A 26,050-nucleotide genomic window follows, 5' to 3' on the forward strand; every position below is an offset into this window, starting at 1 on the left:
TTTGTCATCGTGTGTCATCAATCCTGGAAGTCTCCACCTTCATGAGACTCCTTGTATAAACAAAGCGGAAATGATAACAACTGGCTGGAGGAGGAGTGAACAAAATATTACGTCATAATGGACTCTCGTCATGTCGTTCACGGAGATTTGAGATGGGGAAGAACTTTATAAAGAAACCACTTCAAAACATCCTCATGATGAGGGATTTCTGCCTCTTGGAGAGAAAGACTTCAACATTTGAAACAGTCAGAGAAGTTGCTCTTCAAAAAGAAATAGAGAAAGAACAAACACATTTGTTTTACAGCAGTTAAGTTAAACATCGACACTCTGCCTTTAAATAGCAGTAATTATATTATAGATTCTGCTTAAACAATCTTGTCTTTCTTATTAGTTTAAAGTGATTCCATCCTTTTAATTCCAAATGAGGTGCAGCACTAGAAGAGTTCCTCATGCAGTCATCAATCTGTTGCATGGGTCATAAATGTGACCGAGGTTGACATAAGCGGCTTCAACCAGGGTTTGATTAACACTGTCATGCTATCGAGTGATACTTAAGCCTTCTATAACATGTGCGGGATGACGCTTAGGTCAGTCTTTACTGTCAGGACCCATTACATACTTGGTCATTACACGCCACCGTGAAGGTGTCAGACTTTTTTCAGGCGGTGCGCTCTAAGCAGAAGGTCGTTTCAGGTTAAATTCATTTCAGCGGGCTACTGGAGGTCACTTTCTCCTCCGTACGTCTGGAATGGCGATCTTTATTCAGGGGCATTGCCTCATTGATTGGATTGATGCTTGAAATTGCGCTACCGGATTCAACCCTGTCATAGTGATGTATTTACGTTTACATTTATAACATTTACCTTCCGTGAAGTGAATACAGAGTGAGGGGAATCCAAGGAAAACATACTCATTAATGTTAATCCTATCTGTTCTATATCTGAAAAATTCACAACACACAAAGAGAAAAATGAAGGGAAAAAATGTAGACACAACGATAATATTTTAAAAGACCTTGTTTTTTTTTTCTTCCTACAGGCTCAGCTGACATCACCATGGGCATTAAAAGAGTTGCTGTCTTCCTCCTGGTCGTCTGTCTTTGTCTTGAGGCAGTGATCGCCAAAGAAAAAGGCACAAAGAAGGGAAAAAAGAAAGGGAAGCAGGTGTATTGTCCATCGTAAGTACAGCCCCGAAGGCTCCCGTGAAGCTAAACAGTTTTGACAGTGTTGTAATTTTGGTACCTGTGAGATGTGATGAATATATTAGATGAAAAAAATTGTCCAAAATAAAGCAAACTGACAATAAATATTTGATCACTCTAAATTACAATTCTTAATCTTTTTTTTAATACATAAGGAATAGTTGCAACTTTAGAATAACGTCCTACTAATGTAAAAAAAATTAACTGATACTTAATAATTAATTTGTAAGTAATTTATATACTGTATAATGGACTGTTCATGATATATTACTAATGTATAAAGTAGTTTTAAATCATAAACATACAGTTATCAATTCATTTAAAACATATTAAATAAAAGTTAAATAATTATCTGCCAAGAATCTACAAGGTTAATACATTTGCATTATAAATCATGTCTAAACTGTTATTTATAGTTATTAATAAGTCATCAATTAACTGTTAACTAATGATCTATAAACTATTTATAACGGATATCTATTCCAAAGTGTTTCCAAGACCTTAAATTAAATCATTTGTCATTTTGTCCTACAGTTGATTTGGTTGAATATAAAATTCATCAATGTATGAGAATCTAGTTAGGCAAGATACATTACTAGTATCATCACATACATTGACATGTATCAACTGGCAAAAGTCCACATTGGAGCACAGATTTTGCTGACTCTATACAGTTGTTCAAAACAAAGATGTCTACCTCATTGCTTTCAATTAAAGTCTTAGGGAGCTGTTTTTAAAAAATGTCAGATACAATTTGTGGCAAAAAATACAAATTTCGTTTTCTGATCAAGGTCTCAATTCTATGATAAATGAATATTTGTAAAATGATGTACTGCATAAGAACTGGTGGTGACAACTAACTGACATGAAAAGGAGTTTGTTGATAGAAAGAACAGAAATCATTACAATCCTCCACTACCTTGCTAAAAAACATTTATATCAAGGAGGCAGCATTGGATTTCAACAAAAAGGAAATATATTCAGCAACAAGTAATGCTTGAGAGTCTTGTCAAACTCATCAGAGGTAACCAAGCAAAATATATCTTCATCGCCACAGTTGTCAACAAGAGCGATGGTGCTTGTCGGGAAATAGCAATTACATTTTCCTATGAAATCCTTTCTCATATCAATCTGTGTTATTTAAAGCTAAAAATACTCTTTATAACACAATTCAAGAACATAATTTCCCTCATTATAGATAGTTTGATTTGGAACACATTTATTCCAAATATTTTACAAAACTGGTAGATAAATTAAATCCCAAAACTTGTATCCACGGAACACTTATCCTGTCGAAGTTCAGCGATACACATTTTTCTCATATAGTCATATGGATTGACGTGTCCTTACATGTCTGTCGGAGATTTGTGAAGTGAAACTTGCAAAGCTCGGCTGACTTCCTCCTTAAATGGAAACAAATGTCCTGACAATGAAACGTCTTGGAATGAAAAGGAGAATGCGTTTGATGTGCTCTTGGTATTGGCATGTGTAAGCTGTATGACATATTTTCTCTTAAGCGCACCAGATGCCTTTGTGGATCAAGGGAACCACTCGGTTCCAGTTTAGCCGTTGCGAGCGAGGTTGTCAGAACACCGCTGACAGACAAGGAAAAAAAGGGAAAAAATACAGGTTTATGGATGGGAATTATGTTTTTGGCTTTGATCCGGGGGAACCACAGAATGTACACACTGCAAAACATTCCTGTGGTGCCTTGAACTCATCCTCTAATGCATGATAACGTTCACATAATGATATCTAGAGTGCTTAGAGGAGGGAAATTCTTTGAGAAGAGTTTTTTTCTTTTGCCACCCACAAAAGACTATTACTGTTTCATCTTTCTCCTCTGCCAGAATTCCTTTCCCATTACTTGACTTGATCCCATTGTTTTTGTCGTCATGAAACTTTTGGAAATGTAATCTTTGTGGCTCACAGGGATGTTTAGCAGATATAAAACAGCTTGTGTCGACCAAAATAGCAGACACCAACAAAAGCCAGGGCCTTTTTATCACAACGTCGGAAATAGTTTTTGGTCTGAAAATGTTATTTAAAATATGTGTGGATGATGGCAGATTCCCCTTATTTGGCTGTTTTTTTACAGGTATCGACAGCAAAGGCTTGTTAGTGTAAAGTGGCTTAAGGACATTTTGGTAAACTGAATTATAGTATGTAGGTCATCTAAGAAAATGTTTGACAATCTAAGAAACAATCCATTCATTACGAAAGATTGGACAAGCTGGTTGCACAATTTGAGTGTTGCAGTATTGAGGAATGATAGACAGTATTTGTAAAGTAAGACAACATAGTAAACAGAAAAAAAACATAAAGCTCATATTTTAGTGATAAAAAAAAAGATTTAATATGTTTCTTGTAAATCATGTAACATAAAATTAGCATACTTAATATTAAAAAAAAACAAAATAATAGTATTTCCACTGACTGAAACCATACAACAGCCAAAATGCAATGTGTTTTTTTTATTTCCAAACATTTTTCTTCAACAAGAAAAAATAGCAATACAGTACATATAAATTTGAGTTTATTTGCTTAACATCTACTGCATATTCCATTTTGTAGCAACCACTATAGCCATAAACCCTGTGTTTGTACCTTTATTGAACTCCCTTGGTTTAATATTCCAACATTTTATCCTCTAGCTACAACAGCAACTGTCCTTGCACAGCGTTCATCCCAAATTAAAAAAGATTAGTCTATAAAGTTCTAATAATTAAACCCGTATTCTTTGGTTGAGCAATCGTGCAGCCTGTTGCTATGGAAACAGCTCTCAAGGCTCACCGGTTACACCAGTCCAGTCAGCCAAACCAGAGACAACTGCTGTGCACAATGAACAAGGGAAATAACTGTAATGGATTATTGTTGTTTATTTATTATTCATGACGAGTACTGCTTCAAGGGTTGGGATGATTACTATCTCTATACTATATCAGGGGAACCCACAATGAAAATGTAAACCTTTTTATATTCAAATTTACATGGAATTTCATAAATAATAAAAATATATATATATTTACATACAAATCCTGAATAATGGCCTTAATCTGCTTGGGTCCCCTCTGGATTTGTTATCAGTTAATCTTCTAGAATAGTAAGTCACTGTATATCCTCATTAAATTCCACCTAAGTGAAGAGGAAGTGCTATATATGTGCCAGGATTATGACCGGCTCATGCTGAGGTGCCAACACTTTCCTTTCCTCTCTGTCTTTTTTATTTACAGACAGCTGTCATCTGAGGATCTGGCCCGAGTCCCTGCCAACTCGACCAGTAACATCTTGAACAGGTTACTGATCACCTACGATCCCAGGATAAGGCCAAACTTCAAAGGCAAGCTGTGTATTTTCGTGATTCTTTGTGAAAAAAGGAGGTATATTTGTATTGTGTGTTAAGGAAGAAAGGTTGTTGGAACAGACATCTCAATTGTCCCTGAATTTGATTTATAATTCAAACATTATTTCGTTTCGCTTGTCTCATAAATTAACTTGATACATGTGAGTCTTCAGAAACTGCTTTGTCATTCAGCTGTAAAATGATTCTTGGAGCAGACAGACATTTCTCTTTTGGTTTCCTCTCTTTTACCACTGTGCTTTGAGCATTTGGAAAGTTTCACTACAATCTCTAGGCTTTTAAAGGATTATATAATTCAACATGTACGACCAAGAAAAACCTGCAAATCCATACAACTTGAGCCACAATAAGAAGAGGAATTTCTGTTTTACTAAGACAATCACTTAAAATAAAATCTGTCAGAATAACAATCACTTCAAAATCTTTATCTAAAACCGTTAACATTTAAATCCTGATCGTTCCTGCACATGTTCACTGTAAGCGTTACACCTTCCTTATTCACCATAAAGCTGTCGTGACTGACACGCGTCATCTGCTTCCGATTCAGATTGACGCACCGCAGAGTCTTCAGGTGGATCCTCTGATAGTTTCCATCCTCCGCTCTTGGCAGCAGACGTTGTATCAGTGTTTGATGTGTCAGCCGCTGAAACATCTGCTCTTCATTGTCAGGGTGGGCTGAAAATTCCCCCAATCAAGTCATGATCTCCCAAATTACCTTCTGCAATGCATCCTCAGCCTTTCTCTAATTCACTTAGACATTACAGTTTGTTGCATTGCAGATAATATTATGAAAATTGTAATGAAATAAAAGGCACGATTTCATATTTATAAGGACTCAATGAAACCTCGTACATTTTCCGACTGAAAGTTCCATCATGTGGTCTTTCAAAATTAGGACACTGGCTGTGTCCCAAATCACACACTGGTTTATAGTACACATTCAGATAGTGCACGTACTTGCTCAGTGCTCTGTCTCAAATCAAACACTGACGCTACGCACTTACCGGAAATGACTCGACAGCTTCTTCTTCTACTACTTTTTAACGCTGATTGCAACCCGAAGTTGAAACCCTTATCGTCAACACTTGACAGCACTTTTCGCCAATTGAAACAAGTTATTAAGTTGTGTTTCATTGTGTTATTGTTGTTGTGTTGTTTTGTGGTAAAATTTGTGTTTTCTTGAGACAAGTCAGTCAGTGACGTAGCTTCCATTTGGCATCATCCACGTCACTAAGCTGGTGGCCGCTAAGGGTGGAAAGTGTCCATCGATCCACACTCCATATTCTGGCCATTTGAGTGCGCCAATTGAGTGCTCATTGCGCACTACATTTTCGCACACTGCTCATTGGGACGCACTCGAAATATTGTGAGTGCAAAAGTGTGCGATATGGGACAGTGATTTTGTGTCATGATGCAGCATCACTAGTGCTTACAATATTTTTTATTCTTAGGGCTAGAATAGTGAATATGCTTATTTCTAAAATTTTCGGGGAAGGTTTTATACTAAATAAAAGCTTTGTCGCTCAAATATTAAGCAAGTTGCAGCCTTTAAAGAGGCGTTTTTGGCCTTTTTAGCAGCTCCTGCTTCATCAAGCCGTACAATGACACTAGCACCCTTTTGAGTAAGCATGTTAAAGGGACCTTAATGTATTTAAAACTAAATAAGATTGCCTTCTCACTTTTCATTTTTGCAGTTTTGTATCTTTTTAAAAATCCCCAGGCAACAATAGGTACTTTAACTAGTACTCTATATACAGTATGAAGTGCGGAGATTGTTGTTCCCTGAAACATTTGAAGCTGATGACACAATTGTATTTATTATTATTTATCATGTGAATTCATTATGCTAGGTTGTTTAGTGTTGAGCTCTGCCATACATATGGAGTTTTACCCATAGTTCAATTGGAGTGCTTTTAGCTTGAGGTGGCGCAGAACTCATTCATTGAGTCCACAGTTATAAAATAACCTTGTGTTCACGTTTTGTCAGTTGTCACATTTTGTCAAACATTCAGACGGATAATAGTACTTTAAATCGTAAGTGTCGAACTCATGGCATAAGATAGAGACAATGAATACTGATGAACATCTTCATTTGAGAATCTGAATATGACAGATTATAGCAACAATGCTAATTTGTGTCTGTAAACAGTGACAAATACATTTGACAGAAGACACAAGCGAACAAAACAGAAATAATGTGAATAATCTACTGATGGAGACCGATATGTTTTTCTTTCACCCAGTTTTTCGGATGGAATTAAATATGATTGTGATTGTCTTATGTCGAGGTGTCAATTATCATCAATGTTTATTTATGTGGCCTGCCGGACCGAGATCAAAGTAGATTCATGTTCAAACAAAGATATTAAGAAAGATAAAGTATACAAGAATGAAAATACAAGTGAAACTCCAACAGATTTGATAACCATAATCTCTTCTCTTTATCCAGGCATTCCCGTGGAGGATCGAGTTAACATCTTCATCAACAGCTTCGGCTCCATCCAGGAAACTACAATGGTGAGCATTTACTTGTAGACCCATCAACCTCACGCCATTGGCAATCAATATCTCCACCAATCACGGGCGGTGGCTCGGAGCCAAAGAAGTGCTTTATCTATAGTTCTTGGGAAAAAAAAGAGGTGAGCGTGGGTTGTTTTTTTTCGACATCACCAAACCTCTTAGCAGGGAGAATCATTATAGACATGTGGTGGTTTTCATGCCTCATTTATCTGATGGTTTAATTGCTGATAAAGAAAATGCCATTTGAATGCTAATGAACAGATTAAAGTCAGGCACAGATTTGTGTCTGGTCCATATGAAGGAGGATGATAAATGATCCTGTAGGTTTGTTATGAGCTTCTTTTAATGGGATAATTAAATTGTTTTAGCTTATGGTTTCAGTTCTAAACAAGATGTCTTGACATTTGTTTGTAACAGAATTTAGAAAATAGAGATAGATAGAGATAGATTAATAATTAATATGAGACTTTAATGGTCCATAAAATGTCTATATGAAATGTTTTTGGACTCATGACTGGATTTCTAAGTCTTATTCTTATCTATTAATGAAAGTAAGTGAATATATATTAGGTCAGGAAATATTTATAGATTTTGCTGAGCAAACTTTTTAATAAATATATTATGGTAAATCTTTATTACAGAAATGACTGGTATAATCCAAAAATAGTAACATAAAACATCATCTTTGACTGAAATGAACAGTTCAATTGAACAATATTAATGAAAAAACAGTTTAAGATGTAAAGCATGTAATTCCTAGAATAATTATTTTAAATGTTCTTATTAAATAGCTTTAGTGTAAGTGAAACCCCAGAGGAGGTGAAAAGAAACATTTAATGTCCCATTGATGAGACAAATGTTTGATTCTGGCTCTGAGAAAGGAAGAAGTGAAGGCCAGGGAAAATAGAAAAAAAAGAAAGAAAGAATGAAGCATGAAAGTCCTTGGAGTGCAGAGCAGGCAAAGTGAGAGACAGATAAAATGAGATTAGACTCCCCCTGATGGCGACTTCTGTCTACTTAAGCTCCTTTGCACACAGAGAAAGTACCTAAATCCAAATAAGAAATCAGAGACAGCTGCTCACCTTTTCCCCCTCAATCTATCACCGCGCTGGATATCTGATCTCCAGACACCATCACATCATTTACACCTCTCTCAGCAGAACGCCACATCTCATCCCCCGTAGTTTACACTTGTGAGATTGCATTCATCATTCAGCAGGAATGATAATTTGATGTTGGCAGTTGAATTAAAATAATGCTTTTTTCTATTTAATGCTTTGCAGTTTAAGATTTTCTCTCTGATAGTATCGAACACCAGGTCTGGCAGTTTGATTTGGAGCCAAAAGGGAGACGATTTATAACCGTGTCTGGGTTTTAAAAAAGCTTTATCAGACACGGAAAACTATCGACTTGATGGGTTGGACGTTACAGTGTTAAATTAAGTTGTCCAGAAGTAAAATGTTCTTTCCAGAACAAGATAGAAACAATTTGACCATTGTTTAAATAACAAAGAAAGGCCTGGGAATCAAGCACTTCCTAGAAGTTGGCTTACAATAAAAAACGACTCAATTCCTCCGTGGATTAAAACGTTTAAACATTCCAATAGTTTAGACCCAAAATATGCGGAGTTTGCAGAATACAAAGAGCTTTCATGTGGTTTGGTCCGTCATTGCTTCCAAATATCTGATGCCTGATTTATTAACTCTTGAGTATAGTTTACTTCGTCACATTTGCTCTTGTATATTTGGTTAGGCTTGAATTCAACTCTAAAAATAAACGAAATAACCTTAAATAGTCGCCAAAAGTTTTTTAAACCACAATTAAACTGATAAAAAGCACATCTCAAGAAAATCTATTCATCTATCTATCTATCTGTAAGTAAGTAAGTAAGTAATTTTTTTTTGTATAGCGCTTTTCCAGACCAGGGTCACAAAGCGCTTAAACATTCAAAACAATATTCAATAAAGTATATACTACAAAGATCAAGATCAAACTAATAACATAACAAGAGTTCCAGAAAATCAAGGAAAAGACTGAACAAATAGAAACGTCTTAAGATGTTTCTTAAAGGAGTCAGTAGATCCATCAAGCGCAAAGAGAGAGGAAGATCGTTCCAAAGCTTAGGAGCAACAGCCTGAAAAGATTTCTCTCCTCTGGTCCTGAACCGTGTGCGAGGAACCATAAGTAGATTCTGATCCACAGACCTCAGAGCCCGAGATGGGGTGTAAGGCTGGATCAGATCAGTTATGTAAGGAGGAGCCTGACCATGAATAGCTCTGAAAGTAAGAACCAGAATTTAAAAGTTGATCCTGAAAGAAACCTGGAAGCCAGTGAAGAGTTTTAAGGATCGGAGAGATGTGAGTTCTTCTACTAGAGCGGGTCAGAATTCTCGCTGCAGAGTTCTGAATCAACTGCAGGCGAGACAGCTCCTTCTTGTCAAGACATGAAAACAAACTGTTACAATAGTCCAGACGAGAAGAAACAAACACATGGATTACAAGCTCCAGATTATGTTCCAACAACATTTTCCTAAGTTTAGAGATTTTTCTCAGTTGAAGGAAATAGTTTCTGGACAGTTTTCTGCAGTGTTGAACAAGAGACATGTCTTTATCAAATACCACACCCAGGTTTCTCAGGCTCAGTTTGACAGACTGACCTAAGTCACCTCAAGTACTGACTCAACCCTGGAACCTTATCATCATGAGCAATCACCAGAGTTTCTATCAACTACTATATTATAACAATTGTTATTACTATAACAACTTTCTAGTACTTTTGCTGAATACCTTTGTCAGTAGAGGGTGAGATAGAGAATACAACAGTCACCTGGTGCTTCCATATGATGAGCAGCAGATGGGCCAAAAATTTGCCAAACGATTACATCCAAAAAAAAAGGCAAATGAGATCAAAGGAAATAGCTAGAGGGCTGTAAATCTGAAATAAACAGATAAGGTTGAATATCCTCCAGCAGCTGGTAAATAATTGAGACAGCAGAAAACCAAAATAGAGGGTATTAAATCATAATGGTGGATAGAAGAAAAGAGGAAGAAATATCCTGCACATGTGAGACTGATGGAGAGAAGAGCAAAACTTAAATAGAAACTCAGGAAGTGGAATTGCAAGTAATACTGTGTTATGGCTTGATATACTAAAAATATTTCAGACGTAGAGTGTGCAAAAGTACATAGGTTATGGACCTAAAGGACTTAGGGTTGTCACAATACAAAAATGTTCAACTTGATACTGATACTGAGGAAAATATTCTAAACTAAATATAAGGATTAAAAATAACCAAACATTTTAAAGAAATATATTCATTATTTTTATCACTGGTGTCACTACCTGAAAATGAGTATTGTATCCAGATACAACATTTTAGTATCAATACTTCAAAAAAAAGTAAACCCTTATATAATGAACGGCTGTATCAGTTTGCAAGTACTGCAGGTAATGATGGAGTGTATGACTTTAATCAAAAGACAACGACACGACGTAAAAAAAAACTACAGGGAATGTAGTACTGTCAAACATTAAAAGGAAATCCCAGCTACCCAAAAATGAATAGCTCCTTTTGAAATAAAAAAGAAAAAGGCTGTCCTTCCATAATGTCTGTCACCATACATTTTTCTTATGAAGATATATCAGTGTTGGTTATGTTTTGTACTAAATGTTGTGAGCAAATGTCATGCCTTCAAAGAGTGAAGCCAAAATCGGCACATGCATACAACAACTGAAAAAAAAGGTTTTATTTTCAGTGAAGTACAACATTCTGTAAAAATCTTCACTATTTTTTTTTAAATAGTACCGACTGCTGTTACGGATGAAGTCATAAGAGCAAAACACTAAGTGACTCATCACAGGATGAAGGATTCATGATGATTTTAATGCTCCACAAGTATAATCTTGGCATTTTCCTGACCCAACATTACGTGCTGCACTGCTGTGATAAAAGAACTACATTAATAGAAGAACTTAATGGATGAATGATTTCTTCAGGAAACTGCTCTTGGCAAGCATGATAAACACACACGCACACAAGCACACACACACACGTTCAGGTGTTATTTTCTAGCTTTGTTTGACAACCCATCTCAACACACAACTGGAGCATTTCTTAGTAACACCTGGTCCCAGAACAACCAGGAAAACAACTTTCCTAGAACCCAGTTACAATACTAAAGTTACTTGAGTATCATGTGTATACATTCTATTGTTTGAGCAAGTATTCACACAGTACAATTTCTTTTATGGACTATTTTGACTTCATTATATCTGATAAGAAGCGAGAAAAACAACATCTGCATCACTTATTTAGTTTAAATCATGAATAACAGTGTAATTGATCAACCATTACTGTTTATTATTCGGTACATATACATTCATTTTCACAATAAAAGAAACAAATACATGTCAATTCACTTGGAACCATTTAGCACAAAAACACAGTGGAGTGTCTAACACCAGATAAATCAACACTTGTTTTGCTCTAAAATATTGTTTGTGTTGTCAGGATTACAGGGTAAACATTTTCCTGCGACAGCGCTGGAATGATCCGCGCCTGAAGCTGCCACAAGATTTCAAGTCGGACTCGCTGACGGTCGACCCGAAGATGTTTAAATGTCTGTGGAAACCTGACTTGTTCTTCGCAAACGAAAAGAGTGCAAACTTCCACGACGTCACACAGGAGAACATTCTGCTTTTCATCTTCCGCAATGGAGACGTCCTCATAAGTATGAGGTAAGTTTGTCAAATCTTTGAGTTTTAGGGCATACTTGGCTATGTAGGATAAGTGGTGTCGCAAGTGGGATGGCCTTCTGAAGAGTATATCGGATTTCTTTTTAACAAAGTTAAAAGTATTAACGCCCCAGTCTCATTGGTGTAGCTAATTAAATGGCCTCTTTTATTGAAGACATGAGAAATTGTTAAAAAATAAATTTAATTAATCTATAAAGGTCTTAGCATGACCCAGTCAGAGGTTAAATCTCCCAAAAGCTCCCCATGTATTTAAATCCTGAGATACTGTGAGCCACTGCTAAAAAACAAGCTTATATTAGACTTTTTTCTCTTTTTTTTTAACAATTTATCACGTCTCAATAAAAAATGATGTTACAGATAAGCAGTGTAGAGTTATTTTTATGTTTGTTGGTGTTACTTTTTGATGTTGACAAGTACAATTAAAGATGGAAGTTTAGGTTTCAGCAAACCATTTGCTATTCAATTAAATTCAAATAATATTCAAACGTAATATTATTTAAAGAGTCAGATCAGGTTAAGATACTTTACAGTTTAAGTAAGACTTTATCAGAGAGAAAAAAAGAGCCGAGTGAATCAAAGATTTGTAAATCATAGAGTGACAGTGATGGCAGAAACCACAAGCAGAACCAGACTTGTGTGTTAACGGCCTCCTGCTGTGACCTGCTGGGTGTTTGTGTGTGAGGGAGGGTGGTTTTACAGAGGGATGAAAAAGAAGGAGAGTATAGAGTATATGTTCGAATAAGAGTTTAAATAATAACAAATAAAACAAAATAAATGAGTTTGTGTTGGATGATTTTGAATCAATACTAATGGAGATGAGACTAAACTTCTGCCACTAGTCCCAAATATTAATCCTTTCATTCCTGTTTAATAAAATGTTTTCTGAAGAGGCAATACAATTTAAAGATAAACTGAGAATATAATCAGTTTTGCACAGTTGCTTGTCTCAGTGTCTTTGTTTAATGTGTTTACAGCTGCCTTATCTGTTACCTTTCTATTATGCAGTTACCACAACTGTCTTCATGGACTAATGTTAATGTTTTAGCTGATATCGTCACAGTCTGAGCTTCTAACTTAGAGTCAAGACAGAAACCATGTCTGCAGGTGGAACCAAATGTTTTTCTTGACAAAACACACATATAGTTTACAGATTCAATAAATATTGTGCACAAACAACTGTAGTTAAGTGAAACAAAGCAATCCTGTAATTTACGATTTTAAAATGTACTTTAAGCAGGAAACAAACTTGTGACAAAACGCTAATAACCTGTTGATTCTTTCTCTCTGTGCCAGGTTGTCCGTCACCTTGTCTTGCCCTCTGGACCTGACGCTGTTCCCTATGGACACTCAGAGGTGTAAAATGCAACTTGAAAGCTGTGAGTTGATTTTGCGTTGAGACAATATTTATTCCCCATTAGGATAAATAGTGGTTAAGGTTAATGGCATTCTTCTTATAGCGTCTCATATTAATGGCGAGCTATTGGTAATGTGTCATAAATCAGATGAAATGGGTTTTTGTGAAAGTCGGCGAACATGTCGACGATGCATGTAATTGAGCGTCACTGTGTTTATGGCGCCTTGTTTACATAGCACTTTATAGCCAACATTACTATTTAGTCTAAATGGACTAGAACCATTTACCTCCAGCTTGAATCACTGCCCTTCTCTACTCATATCCTTACGTTGTAAGTAAGTAAGTAAGTAATATTTATTTATATAGCGCTTTTCGAGACCAGGGTCACAAAGCGCTTAGACAATCAAAATAATACTCAAAAAAAGTACATACTTTAAAGATCAAGATAATACTGAGAACAACACATGAGTTCCAGAAAATCAAGGAAAAGCCTGAACAAATAGAAACGTCTTAAGATGTTTCTTAAAGGAGTCAGTAGACTCCATCAAGCGCAAAGAGAGAGGAAGATCGTTCCAAAGCTTAGGAGCAACAGCCTGAAAAGATTTCTCTCCTCTGGTCCTGAGCCGTGTGCGTGGAACCATAAGTAGATTCTGATCCACAGACCTCAGAGCCCGAGCTGGGGTGTAAGGCTGGATCAGATCAGTTATGTAAGGAGGAGCCTGACCATGAATAGCTCTGAAAGTAAGAACCAGAATTTTAAAGTTGATCCTGAAAGAAACTGGAAGCCAGTGAAGAGTTTTAAGGATCGGATAAATGTGAGTTCTTCTACTTGAGCGGGTCAGAATTCTCGCTGCAGAGTTCTGAATCAACTGCAGACGAGACAGCTCCTTCTTGTTAAGACATGAAAACAAACTGTTACAATAGTCCAGACGAGAAGAAACAAACGCATGGATTACAAGCTTCAGATCATGTTCCGACAACATTTTCCTAAGTTTAGAGATTTTTCTCAGTTGAGTTGTCCCTCATATGAATGTGTTACAGTTGGATACACGACAGACGACCTGCAGTTCATGTGGCAGACTGGTGACCCGGTGCAGATGGACGCCATCGCTCTTCCGCAGTTTGACATCCGACAAGAAGATATTGATTATGGGAACTGCACCAAATTCTACGCAGGAACAGGTGGAGCTGTTGTGGAAATATGTGATAATGAAATGTGTTTCCCTAGAAACTGAACTAACCGTAATTATAATTACATTTTTAAACCATGTTTTATGTAAACAAAAATCATAACATATGTAATACCATTACATATGTCATAAAACATTGTATTTCAAGTATTTCAGCAACATGGTGCAGATTATCTCTGTTAATGGAATTTAAAAATACATTTTAATAATCATTTCACCATTGAAATTAAACCAAGCAAACAGATGGAGGGGGTTCACACTCATAAAATGCTGAGAACATCGCGTCCTTGTCACCCTGGCCTGCTGTTAATGAGTCAGCTTCCCAACTGGTTCCCATGACAACCACCAAGGTCTGTGGAAAAAAAAGAAAAGTTTTCATCATGCTCTTTGATGCTAACAGACTCAGCGCTGAGCCTCTTAAATAGTTAAATATTACCTCGACTTTCCCACTGGATTAGCCAGACTGGTCATAAATAAATTGCCGGGGGGACAAATGTGAGGTGCATATTTCATACTCGTTTAATTCCTGCTTCTCACAATCGATGCGATTTAAAACTCCTGTTGTCGGTGGGAATGTTCAGCTTTTAAGACTGAAAAATGTAATAGGTTTTTTCAGTTGACCTTTTCTTTTTCCATTATTTCTTTCCCCAATTTCTACCGAGTGCCATTTTATAATAACATTTTGTGATCACTTCTTTTTTATCTTCCTTAAATAAAGGTTACTACACTTGTGTGGAGGTCATCTTCACTCTCAGGAGACAGGTGGGCTTCTACATGATGGGTGTTTACGCCCCGACACTGCTCATCGTGGTCCTCTCCTGGCTCTCCTTCTGGATCAACCCTGACGCCAGCGCCGCCAGAGTCCCATTGGGTATAGATTCATCTCCAATCTCTCCCAAATGCATTCTTAATATTGCAACGGCTAGTTTGGTTGGCTTGGCTTAGAATGATGATAAATGACATGGGAGAAATTGGGTGTGAAGAAGTGAAACCCTGAACATTCTCAGGGGAATTTGTTTCTTCGTAAGGACCACTGACATTATCGCCTCAATCATCGCAACCATGACACCATCGCTCAACGCGACAGCATGAAGGACTGTATCTATCAAGCATTAAGGCACGTGTCTAAATTGGTCCTCCGTGTCATACATCATGAAGTGGAAATGTAATCGACACCTGAGACCAACCACAGCATCGAATCTATCGATGTGTGACCTAATAATTCTTCATAAACCTAATGAAGGAATAAAGAATCCAACATATGTTTATGAAAAAGAGGATTTATAAAGATATTTTCAACCATTTCATCCAGTATTAAATTTGTATTTTTTTTCAAATCACATGATTAGAATGAAAATAAATTACATTTAAATGTCTGAATAAAATGTGTAGCACATACATTTAGATAATGTCCACATGTGTTGAGACAAAATAGTGTTTTTATGACTAACAGAAAATACCTGAGACACATGCCAAGCATCATTTCCAATATTCTGGCGTGAAGTAAATAATAGCTGCCAATAAAGAAACAATTCCAGGGAAATTCCTCCACCTGATGAAAATTATCCACATTAAAGTAATTAACATGAAGGCTGACAGCGCAGAGGAAATGTTGCTTCCCTCAAACTCCAAAAACACATGTAGCCGATCCTTTAAAGAGATCCAGATGTGTCACCTGACTGTCGGACGGTGAGACAATGTGAAAGTTATCACAGAGTTAAGATCACCATTTTTTTAAATTACACGCAGCATCAGTAACCATTCAATTGATCTGCAAGTATGTGTTTAAACTAAGAATTTGTTTGTTGTGTGCATGTGTTTGCTGTTGATTTGTCTACTTCACCACCTGCATTTTCTCCTGCCACCACCATGTGACTTTAACTGTTTGCAACGCATCCACAGTCAGCTCCTTGTGTGTGTGCAGGCCTGCATGGATAAGATAATCATTGTTGTCCTGCTCCTGTCGTCCACAACTTCTCTCCCTCCATCCTTCCTCCAGTTGTTTATCACCTCCTCCATCCCATCATCACTCCGAGTCTGTTTGGAAGCCTCCTCTGACTCCTCTCTAAATGGGATCAGTCCAGGTCAGTTAACACCCAGTCGCCGGCCAACTCTCATTTACTGTGTGTGGGCGTGTTTTGTGAGATTTCTCTGTGCTGTGCTGTGGTGTTTACCAACAATATTTTCCTTCACGAAAACTACTATATTCGAGTGATATTTTTAAATATTTTCGATATCTCTTCAATTCCTAAAAGAAAATTGGATTGTATGGATGCATAAAATCAAGTCAAATCATCCACTAGTTTGTCACTACATATACGGTATAATCAATTTTAATTATTGTTCTTTTAAACTTTAACCTTTTAATTTATCTAAAATAAAATGTTTACTGATGTAAATCTTGTACAGTTTTTCTTTATAAAAAAACGTTATTCAATTTTAGTTCACATTTATATTAACAATAAAACTAAGTAAATGTTTAGAGACAAGTTTACTGAATTTTTAGACCTTATTGCGAACTTCAAATCCTTTAATTTTCTACAAAATTGATTTACTATCAGATGCACCTTTTGTATTAAATCTGGATGTACTGAATTGATTTTACATAGTACACAGTGCAAAAAAATCTGTCAAGATGTTTTGGTAAGACTTGCTATGAAGCAGCTTGGCGAGGCTCCATAGTGTTCACATGGCTCTGTATTAGTACTCGGCGACGCTCTGTAGTATTACTCGGCAAGGCTGCATGGTATAATTCTGTGAAGCCGTGTTGTATTAATCTACGAGTCTTTGCAATATTGCTCTGCGAGGCTCTTTAGTATTACTCAACAAGGCTCTGTAGTATTACTCGGCAAGGCTTCATGGTATAACTTTGTGAGGCCCAGTAGTATTATTCTACGAGGCTCTGTTATATTACCCTCTGAGGCTCTGTATGATTAAACTGCAAGGCTGCATGGTATAACTCTTCAAGGCCCCGTATTATTATTCTAGGAGGCTCTGTTATATTACTCTGCAAGGCTCTGTAGTATTACTTGGTTAGCCTCTGTAGTATTACTCGGCAAGGCTGCATGGTATAACTCTGTGAGGCCCTGTACTATTTATCTACGAGGCTCTGTAATATTACTCTGCGAGGCTCTGGAGTATTACTTGGCGAGCCTCTGTAGTATTACTCGGCAAGGCTGCATGGTATAACTCTGTGAGGCCCTGTACTATTTATCTATGAGGCCCTACAATATTACTCTGCGAGGCTATGTAGTATTACTTTGGAAGGCTCCACGGTACAACTCAGTGAGGCTCTGTAATATTACCCACGGCTCTGTAATATTACGCTCGGCTCCATAGTATTACTCTAAGAGGCTTCAATGTATTACTCCCCCAGGATACGTAGTAATGGGTTGATGAGGTCTCATGGTCCAGCATCAAGGAACTTATGAAGTGTCTTAATTTTGATACTGTATCATGATGCCTCATCAACCCATCAGTTATCTGTAGTATTACTCTGCAAAGAAAGGTAGTAATACTCCTTTGAGTAGTGACGGTTTGATGAGGTTTCATGATACAGCATCAACTGTTTTATGCAGTATCATGATGCAGTGTCTTAATTCTGAAAGGCCAATAGATTGCAGTCATTATAATTATGCATCTGACTAACTTTAAATTGAGAGCGCCATCTAGGGGATTTTTTTTAAATGGGCAGCTAATGCTGTATCATGAGACCTCATCAACCTATCACTGCTCCGTAGTATTACTCTGCAAGGTTCTGTTTTACAGAGAAACTCAAGGCTATCAGTCAAAAAGTAGAACAAAATGATGATGAGTCTCCTGCTTGTTATCCAGTCCGAATTGTCGGCTCCATGTTGAAACATTCTAGTTTCAAACTTTCTCAACTGACGAGGTCACACTTCCGTTTCCTCGCAGGCATCCTCTCCGTGCTCTCTCTCTCCTCGGAGTGCACCTCGTTAGCATCCGAGCTTCCCAAAGTCTCCTACGTGAAGGCCATCGACATCTGGCTCATCGCCTGCCTGCTGTTCGGCTTCGCCTCCCTGGTGGAGTACGCCGTTGTCCAAGTGATGCTCAACAGCCCAAAGCGCATCGAGGCAGAGAAGGCCAAGATCGCGGCCAAGGAGAAGGCGGCGGGGAAGATCCCGGCTGCCAGGAACAACACCGTCAACGGGACCGGGGGGACGCCGATGCATGTCAGCACACTGCACGTCAGTATCTCATAACTTCTATAAAGTTTCGACTATAAGGTTAACATTTTGTCTCTAACATCTGCTGTAGTGCAAATTACTGTAAAACTTGTGTTAAACTAAAGGTCCATCCACAAAATCTGGCTTGTTTAGCTACTTGATGTGGCCCCTCAGACGACTGCCTCAAATCAAAGTAGATACTTGTAAGGTAAGGTAGAACTTTATTGATCCCTCAGGAGTTCTCCTTCGGGAAATTGTTTTTTTCCAATAGCCACAGCAAATACAGCATTTTTTCATGAAAAATAAATAAAAATAAAATAAGTACAAGAACAAAGAGAAATAAAGAGAAAGAACAAGATGATACAATCTAAGTCTAAAGATAAAGATAAAGAACATAGATCAAAGAAAAATAAAAAAGACAAAGGATACAAAGACTAACAGAACAGAACATCCAGATACTTTTACTCCACTCCTGCCCCCGAACTCAGAATTGTAAAATATAATAGCCCAAGGAATGAATGAGTCCTTGAGTCTATTTGTTTTGCACCTGGGGAGGAGCATTCGTGCACTCATTCTGTTTCTGCTGAATGATTCTGCTCATTGTGTTTGCTGATATCACCTAGAAATAGGAAAGGTAAAGAACAGAGATTATTGTCGTCAATAAATAAACAGTTTCCAATAAAAAGAAGGTTTGAAAAACATAAAATTCCCAACTTTTTTTCCGTTTGTTTGTAGTTTTGTTAAAAAGTTTGGTAAATATTAGTGAGGTTTGTGAGGCTTCATGAAACACTATCACGATACAGTGTCATTATTTCAAAAGGCCACTAGATGGCACTCTGTGCTTTATAATGCTTGGCTCTGATCTACTCAATCAATGAAAAAGTGGCATCATTTTAAATCTAGTGGCCTTTTAAAAAAGAAGACCCTGTGTCCTGATACAGGGTCTTCACGACAAAGTTTCATGACGCCCCATTAACCCATCACTAACTCGTAGATTTGAAACTTGTCTTGCCCATGACCATTCATTCATTAATTTCTTACCACTTTATCCCTTATGGGGGTCGCGGCGAGACTGGAGCTAAGAAGCAGGGGACACCCTGGACAGGACAACGATACACACACACCCTATGGACAATTTCCCCAAGTTCTCAATCAAACTCTGTTTGTTTTTGGACTGTGGGAGGAAACCGGAGTGCCCGGAGTAAACTCACGCAGAACAGGGAGAACATACAAACTCCACACAAAAATATCACAATTTGGCTCGACCTGGAAGCGAACTAGCAACCTTCTTGCTGTGACCAAAAGTGTAAAATTAATATCATCAGTTCTATTAAGAGTCAGTGACAGAACACTGTGTTTCATAAGAAAAGAAAATGATTTTTCTTTTTTTTTACTTTTAGTGACTAGTAAGATAATCTTTGGACTTTTAGTGAGGAAGTTAAACCCGGTTAGCATTCTGAGGGACTTTAGTCCACTGGCAAATTTACCTTGTACTCACTTTGACTCAAGATTTATTCTGACTTTATTTCCTGCGATCATTTTTCAATTAATTTTAGTCAGTTCACAATTACACTATTATTTTTGCTTATTAATTGAGATCACAAAAGAGAAAAAAAGGAACGTGCCCTTAGTTTTTTCAACATTTCCAACATGACTGAAGTCATTTGCATGGGCTGTTTATAAAATAGATATCAGCAGTAATATAAGATGCTTTCAAATCTATTTGATATGTTTGAATTTGAGGCACCTCGCTCCCAAAAATAGTTAAGCTTTTCTTAACTACATCTATTTAATTATGTTTAGCTCACGTATTTTGTTTATTTCTTTGTTGTCTATTTTTCTTTTACTCAAAATCAAAGTAAATCATCTGGTTAACATAGTTCAATGATCAGCTGTAACATCTAATGTAGTTTCTCCCAGAGTCGTGTCATTGAGTTTGAAAGCAGCAGTAATGCTGCGTGTACCGAATACGCTTCTAATCGGAGTCGACAAGCCACCACAAGAGATCATTTAATTAGGTAACGGTTTGAATCCCGGTTTTACTCATTTAGTCATCCTCTCTGCACGCTTGATTCATCTGCTAATAGAATGGATGTGTGTTGTGGAGAAAAGCCTCCATGTTACTCACTCTCCAGATGAGGGTGCTGCAGCTCTCAGTCCCCCCCAAATAAAGTCCCTGGACTCGGCTCTCATCTAAATGCTAAGCAGAATTCGGGTGAATCGCAGATGTGCCCACAGGTCTGTCGCAGGCGTGTCACTCATGCATGTTGCATGAACCCTGCATTTGTTGAGCCTAATTGAAATTAATTTGTCCCGGAGTCGGCGGTGGACGGCGGTTTTGAGAGGATTACCTGATTCCACTGAGGTTAAATTGGTTTTCATGTCGAATCCAAATCAAAATAACGACGCTTTAATGAGCTTAATGACTTCAGTGAGCATCTGTCGGCTGATAAGATCCTGTTCCTTCAGGGGAAATGATGAAAAAACCCTTTTTTTTTAACGATGGCAGCGGTGTTTTCGTTGGTGCGTTTTAATCACCGATGTGAAAACCGAGGGACATCATGGGACACCGGATTAGACGAGAATCTCCTGCTCAAAGTGAATGTAATTTTTAGAATTAGTCGTTGTCTAGTTGTTTTTCCTCTGGTAGTTTGGATTCATCAGAGTGATTTCCCGACAAGACTTCAGGATCAAACGGATCCTTTGAAAGTCCCCTCATTCAGCCGCCGTGTCCCACGGCCTCTTTTAAATTCAGCTCTCATTTCAGTTGAAGCCAATCTGCCACTTGGACCAGACTTAGAGACGTCTCGTACACACTATCTGGATGTCAAGCAGCACTTCGGAAAGGAGGCGGAAGACTCGAGCTGTCTCTTTCGATTAAGCAGAAGATCATTTGTTGCCGTTTCTGGATGTTTTAGACTCATTAAAAGTGGAACATGACAGTTGCAGTGTTTTAGGGAGCTGTTAAGATCAGCCCCGTTGTAATTGGATGTCAGGATTATTTTATGAGCCCCAAAAAAACGAAAAGTGTTTCCTGGAGGGAATGTCAGAACTTGTTTTTTTTAACAGTCTACCTATATTTAATTGTAACAGTTTGACCCTCATTTGTGAAAGAAAGAAGTATATTTGGTCACACTTTAGAAGCCGGGAACACATTAACTATTAACAAGTTTCTTTTCTTACATCCGTATTCACTGAAAATTAGCCACTTATTAACCATTCTAAAAGTACTAACTCGCCTCTTGTTCATTGTAACTATATTATACCCTAAATGGCATGATAATAAGGAGTTCAAGATGAATACCACATCAATTACTGATTATTAACAGAAAAAAAAGAAGTACTTAGAGATTAACTGGTAAAAACTAGCTTCTCTCCATTTATCCCTTTATTAGGTTTAAGTACAATGAGAAAAGTAATTCACTATTAATTATAATGTCTCTTTTAAAAGTAAAGAAAAGGAAAAATATACTAGTATTAATGGCATCCATAACATAATATCTCATAAAAAAAGTATTTGTATGGTTATTAGAATGTTGTTACTACTTGTAGATAACACTTAAGTGTAGAAATATATTGACATTAAAACCATTCTAATACTTAATATTAATTAAATATGTATATGATGCCACTTTAGAACTGGGGACATTTACAAATTCCATTTTTGAGTAATTAGTTAAGCATTAATACTTTCTTTTTTTTGCCGTATTATTGATAGATAAATTATTCTCTTATGGCACTTAATCCTAATAAGTAAATTTTCACGAAAACAAATCTTAAATTACTTCTTTATTTCTTGTTATTAGTCAGTGATTAAGGTGTTATAGGCACATTGAACAAGGTTTGAGTTAGTACTTTATAATGGTTAATAGTGGCTGTAACTGGAGTGTTATATCTATGTATTTTAAAGAACTACAACAAAAAGGTACTAAGTTTAAATATTTTCCATTATTTTACTGCTGTTTTTTTGACGCGGAAATATTTGCATTTTAACTGTTTGCAAAACGATGCAGTGCTGTCGAATATTGATACGCTATCGTGAATATGAATATCATGATCTAAGTGTTAACATTTTCTTACACCCCTATGTAATGTTTAAAAAATGGTGTGACTGAAAAACTGAGGATACAAATGGCATCCTGGAATAACATTTTTTATTCTCGAGCAGAGAATATGTGGAGGAGGATTTCGGTCATTTCGTCACCGCCATCCTCTCACTTTGTAAGCCTAATTAATTCAAATACATCCTGTTAAAAAAAGTTTTCAGCGCCGGATAAACACGTCATCTCTGTCCTGCTGCAGTCTGACAAATTTAAAACCACTTTGGTCCACTTTCACAGCCTCGAGGGCTGCCGGCAGCACTTTCTGACTAAATCTTACGAGCGTCACAGTGTGTCAGATAAATCTGTTTTTTCTTTTTTTTTTTTTTTCTTTTGGGATGAAGTGTTGCAGAGTGTAATCATGGATTGTGTTGCTCTCTCAGGTGGCCGAGACTCGCTGTAAGAAGGTGTGCACCTCTAAATCCGACCTCCGGACCAACGATTTCAGCATCGTGGGCTCACTACCGCGGGACTTTGAGCTCTCGAACTTTGACTGCTATGGGAAGCCCATCGATATCGCCGCAGCCGCCGGAAAATCCCAAGCGAAGAACCACAAGAGGCCGCCGCCTCCGAAACCAGTCATCCCCTCCGCTGCCAAGAGAGTCGACCTGTACTCCCGAGCCCTCTTCCCTTTCTCCTTCCTCTTCTTCAACGTCATCTACTGGTCCTGCTACTTGTGATCGGATCGATCGTGTGTTCACACTCTCTTCATTTCCACCAGTGCTTTATAGACCAAAAAATAAAGATTTAATTACAATCTTAACAAATAATTATATATATATATATATAAATATATATATACTATCATATGAATACTTGTGATTGATGATTCCTTAATTTCTGTTGTCAGTATTGAAAATTAGATCGATACAAGAGCATTTGTAAATATTTCTACAACCATGTGGGGATCTGCTGCTCAGTTTTATTTAATGATGCGACTTTGCAATAAGTCTTTTATCCCAAAGTTATATTCAACTCATTGTTTGTGAGCATAAAGAACACATGGAATATGTTAAGGATACTAATAATATTCTGGATTTGCAGTAGTTATACGTGAACTTAATTTAAAATTTCCATTTTTATTTTGTGACCACATTTTCATTATTTTACTTAAAAGTGAAATACAATTAATTCTCCTGGAATCAAATAAGAAACCGTATTTTTGTTGTATTAAATATTCCAGAATTATAATCATAATTTTAATTTATTGATTGGTTTTAAGGTTGTAAACCCATTATTCAGTGCTTTACACACAATAACAATATTAGATTCGTTAAATTGGAGACAAAACATTTTACAGGGTGAAATAATGTACTATATAAATACTTTGTATTGATTGAATACAAGAAAATATATTACTTTGAAAAGTAAAATAAGATGTTAAGATACAAATGGAAAAAAAACAAAATATTTTGCAGATAAATTGCATATATAATATAATATATATGTAATAAATACATAAACAATATATAGTTTAAACTGCCTGGTGACTCACAATTTTGGCATAAATTATATATATTTTTAAAATATGCCATACCTGTTGTAGCTTTTGAACCTCATAAATGTTTACTTATTACAAAGTCGCACAACAAAATCGAACATTGTATTACGTTGCATGTTCAACCAAAGGCATGAAGAAAAGAAAAAAATGTAAAAAAAAAAAAAACGTGTCAGACGTCGTCAGATTTTATCATGGTTTGCCTCTTGAAAGAATATAGTAGGACTTGTGAGACTCCCTCCTCCTGTCCAAATGTAACACTGCCACCCCTTCCCAATAACTGTGACGTTTTACACTCCTACCTGGGTCGCCGTTGAGCCGTGACCGTGTATTTGTGACATTTGCAAAGAAATATTAAATTATGACTTTTCACCGAATCCTGTCCGGGTTTCAATCTTCTGTGTTGCCTCGTGATGAGATTGAACGTCCATATTTTGAACATCTGTTCCTTTCCTGTGCCCAGGACCCTTCACAGATTGACCTCTTCACATCCACCAAAAGTGGACATCTATTATTCATGCAAATCTGCTTGAAAAGGTGACCCCTGACCATCATCGTGGCAAGATTCGTATGAAATCTGTCTCGGGTTTAATGAAGCGAGACAAACGGTGACCCTGTGTTACGACAATAGGGTCAATTTAATTACAGCACAACTGGAGCTGCTCTTTACCGACAGATGGAGGTGGGCCGGTGATGACCAGACAATCCTTCTCCTGCCAGCTTCAATCAACTGTGACTATAGATTCCTAAACAACAAAAGGAGGTTCCTCCATTACCTCCTATTTCTTCTCTGAGGCATCTGTCCCAACCAGTGGCATTTGCTGAGGTTCTTTAGTGTCCGTTTTAAAATTATTTAAATCCAAAAGCAAAGCTTACTCAATTTGCTACTGGTTATTTCATATCTCAACAGCATTCTTCACACACACATGTACACACACACACACACACACACGCATAGTCTTGGGTACAATTTTTGAAAGACGATTTTTAGGATTTTATTAGACTGATATAGCGTAAATCTGCCATCTTTGACAATATCACATTACTAAGATGGTTTTAAAAGATATGATTTAATTAATAATTTCTTATAATGAATTACATTTTGTGGGATGTCTACATCCATCCATAACAGTCATCGATTGTGGGATGAATATGGATTTATAGCTTCATAAACCTGTCATCTTTCACATTTACATAAGAGTCATAGTACGTTTTAATTATCAATTTATGTAAAGTTCTATATTCAAAATGTAACCTTCAACTATCTGAGACCTTTCAATTGGATGAAAATCTAAATTAGTTATAAGAATCAATAGACGTAGAAAAAATGTATTGTAAAGGATTACAAGGAAGATGCAGCTGATTCAATGCTCTTGCTTTGAAAGCCAACATTTTTTTCCTCTTACTGAAGGGAAGTTACAGTAAAGTTTAGCGAGAACTATCCAGATTTAAATTTGGCTCAGGAGTGAAGAATCCCAAGCGATAGATAGCTTGATAGCAGAATGATGTAAGCGCTGTATTTGTATTAAAATGTTAAGTTACGATGACTCAGTCACAGATTATTGTGTGTTTTGCTGTTAGGAAAGATAGACACGTCTTTCGTGCTTCTGATTGGTTAATATTGCCTGGTGACTTCTGTTATTGGCTTGATTTAGGCAGAAAGGACCAACGTCTATTGTCATGAAATAATAAATACTGAGTATTAAATGGGTCAATATAAGTAAGTAAGTAATATTTATATAGCGCTTTGAGAAAAATAAATCCTATTTTATTTAAGGCCAAAATGTACTTTTTAAATATTCTATTGTATTTTTCTTAGTCATATCTTTTTTTTTATACGATTGAGATTAAAACCATTTCTAGTCTTACCTTTATCTGTAAATA

General features: G+C 36.8%; 1 protein-coding gene across 1 annotated transcript; it reads left to right on the top strand.

The window, feature by feature from the left end:
- The first annotated feature begins 1,021 nt into the window (after nt 1–1,021).
- Nucleotides 1,022–24,543, top strand: glrbb (glycine receptor, beta b). Its single transcript, XM_087798945.1, has 9 exons — nt 1,022–1,177; nt 4,435–4,541; nt 7,012–7,079; nt 11,593–11,819; nt 13,131–13,213; nt 14,233–14,373; nt 15,100–15,252; nt 18,297–18,589; nt 23,052–24,543. The coding sequence occupies exons 1-9, from the start codon at nt 1,056–1,058 to the stop codon at nt 23,346–23,348; spliced, it is 1,491 nt and encodes a 496-aa protein (XP_087655071.1). The 5' UTR covers nt 1,022–1,055; the 3' UTR covers nt 23,349–24,543.
- Nucleotides 24,544–26,050: the final 1,507 nt, after the last annotated feature.

The sequence above is a fragment of the Callionymus lyra genome, chromosome 9 (assembly GCF_982586985.1).
Source record: "Callionymus lyra chromosome 9, fCalLyr1.hap1.1, whole genome shotgun sequence".
Classification (NCBI taxonomy): domain Eukaryota; kingdom Metazoa; phylum Chordata; class Actinopteri; order Syngnathiformes; family Callionymidae; genus Callionymus; species Callionymus lyra.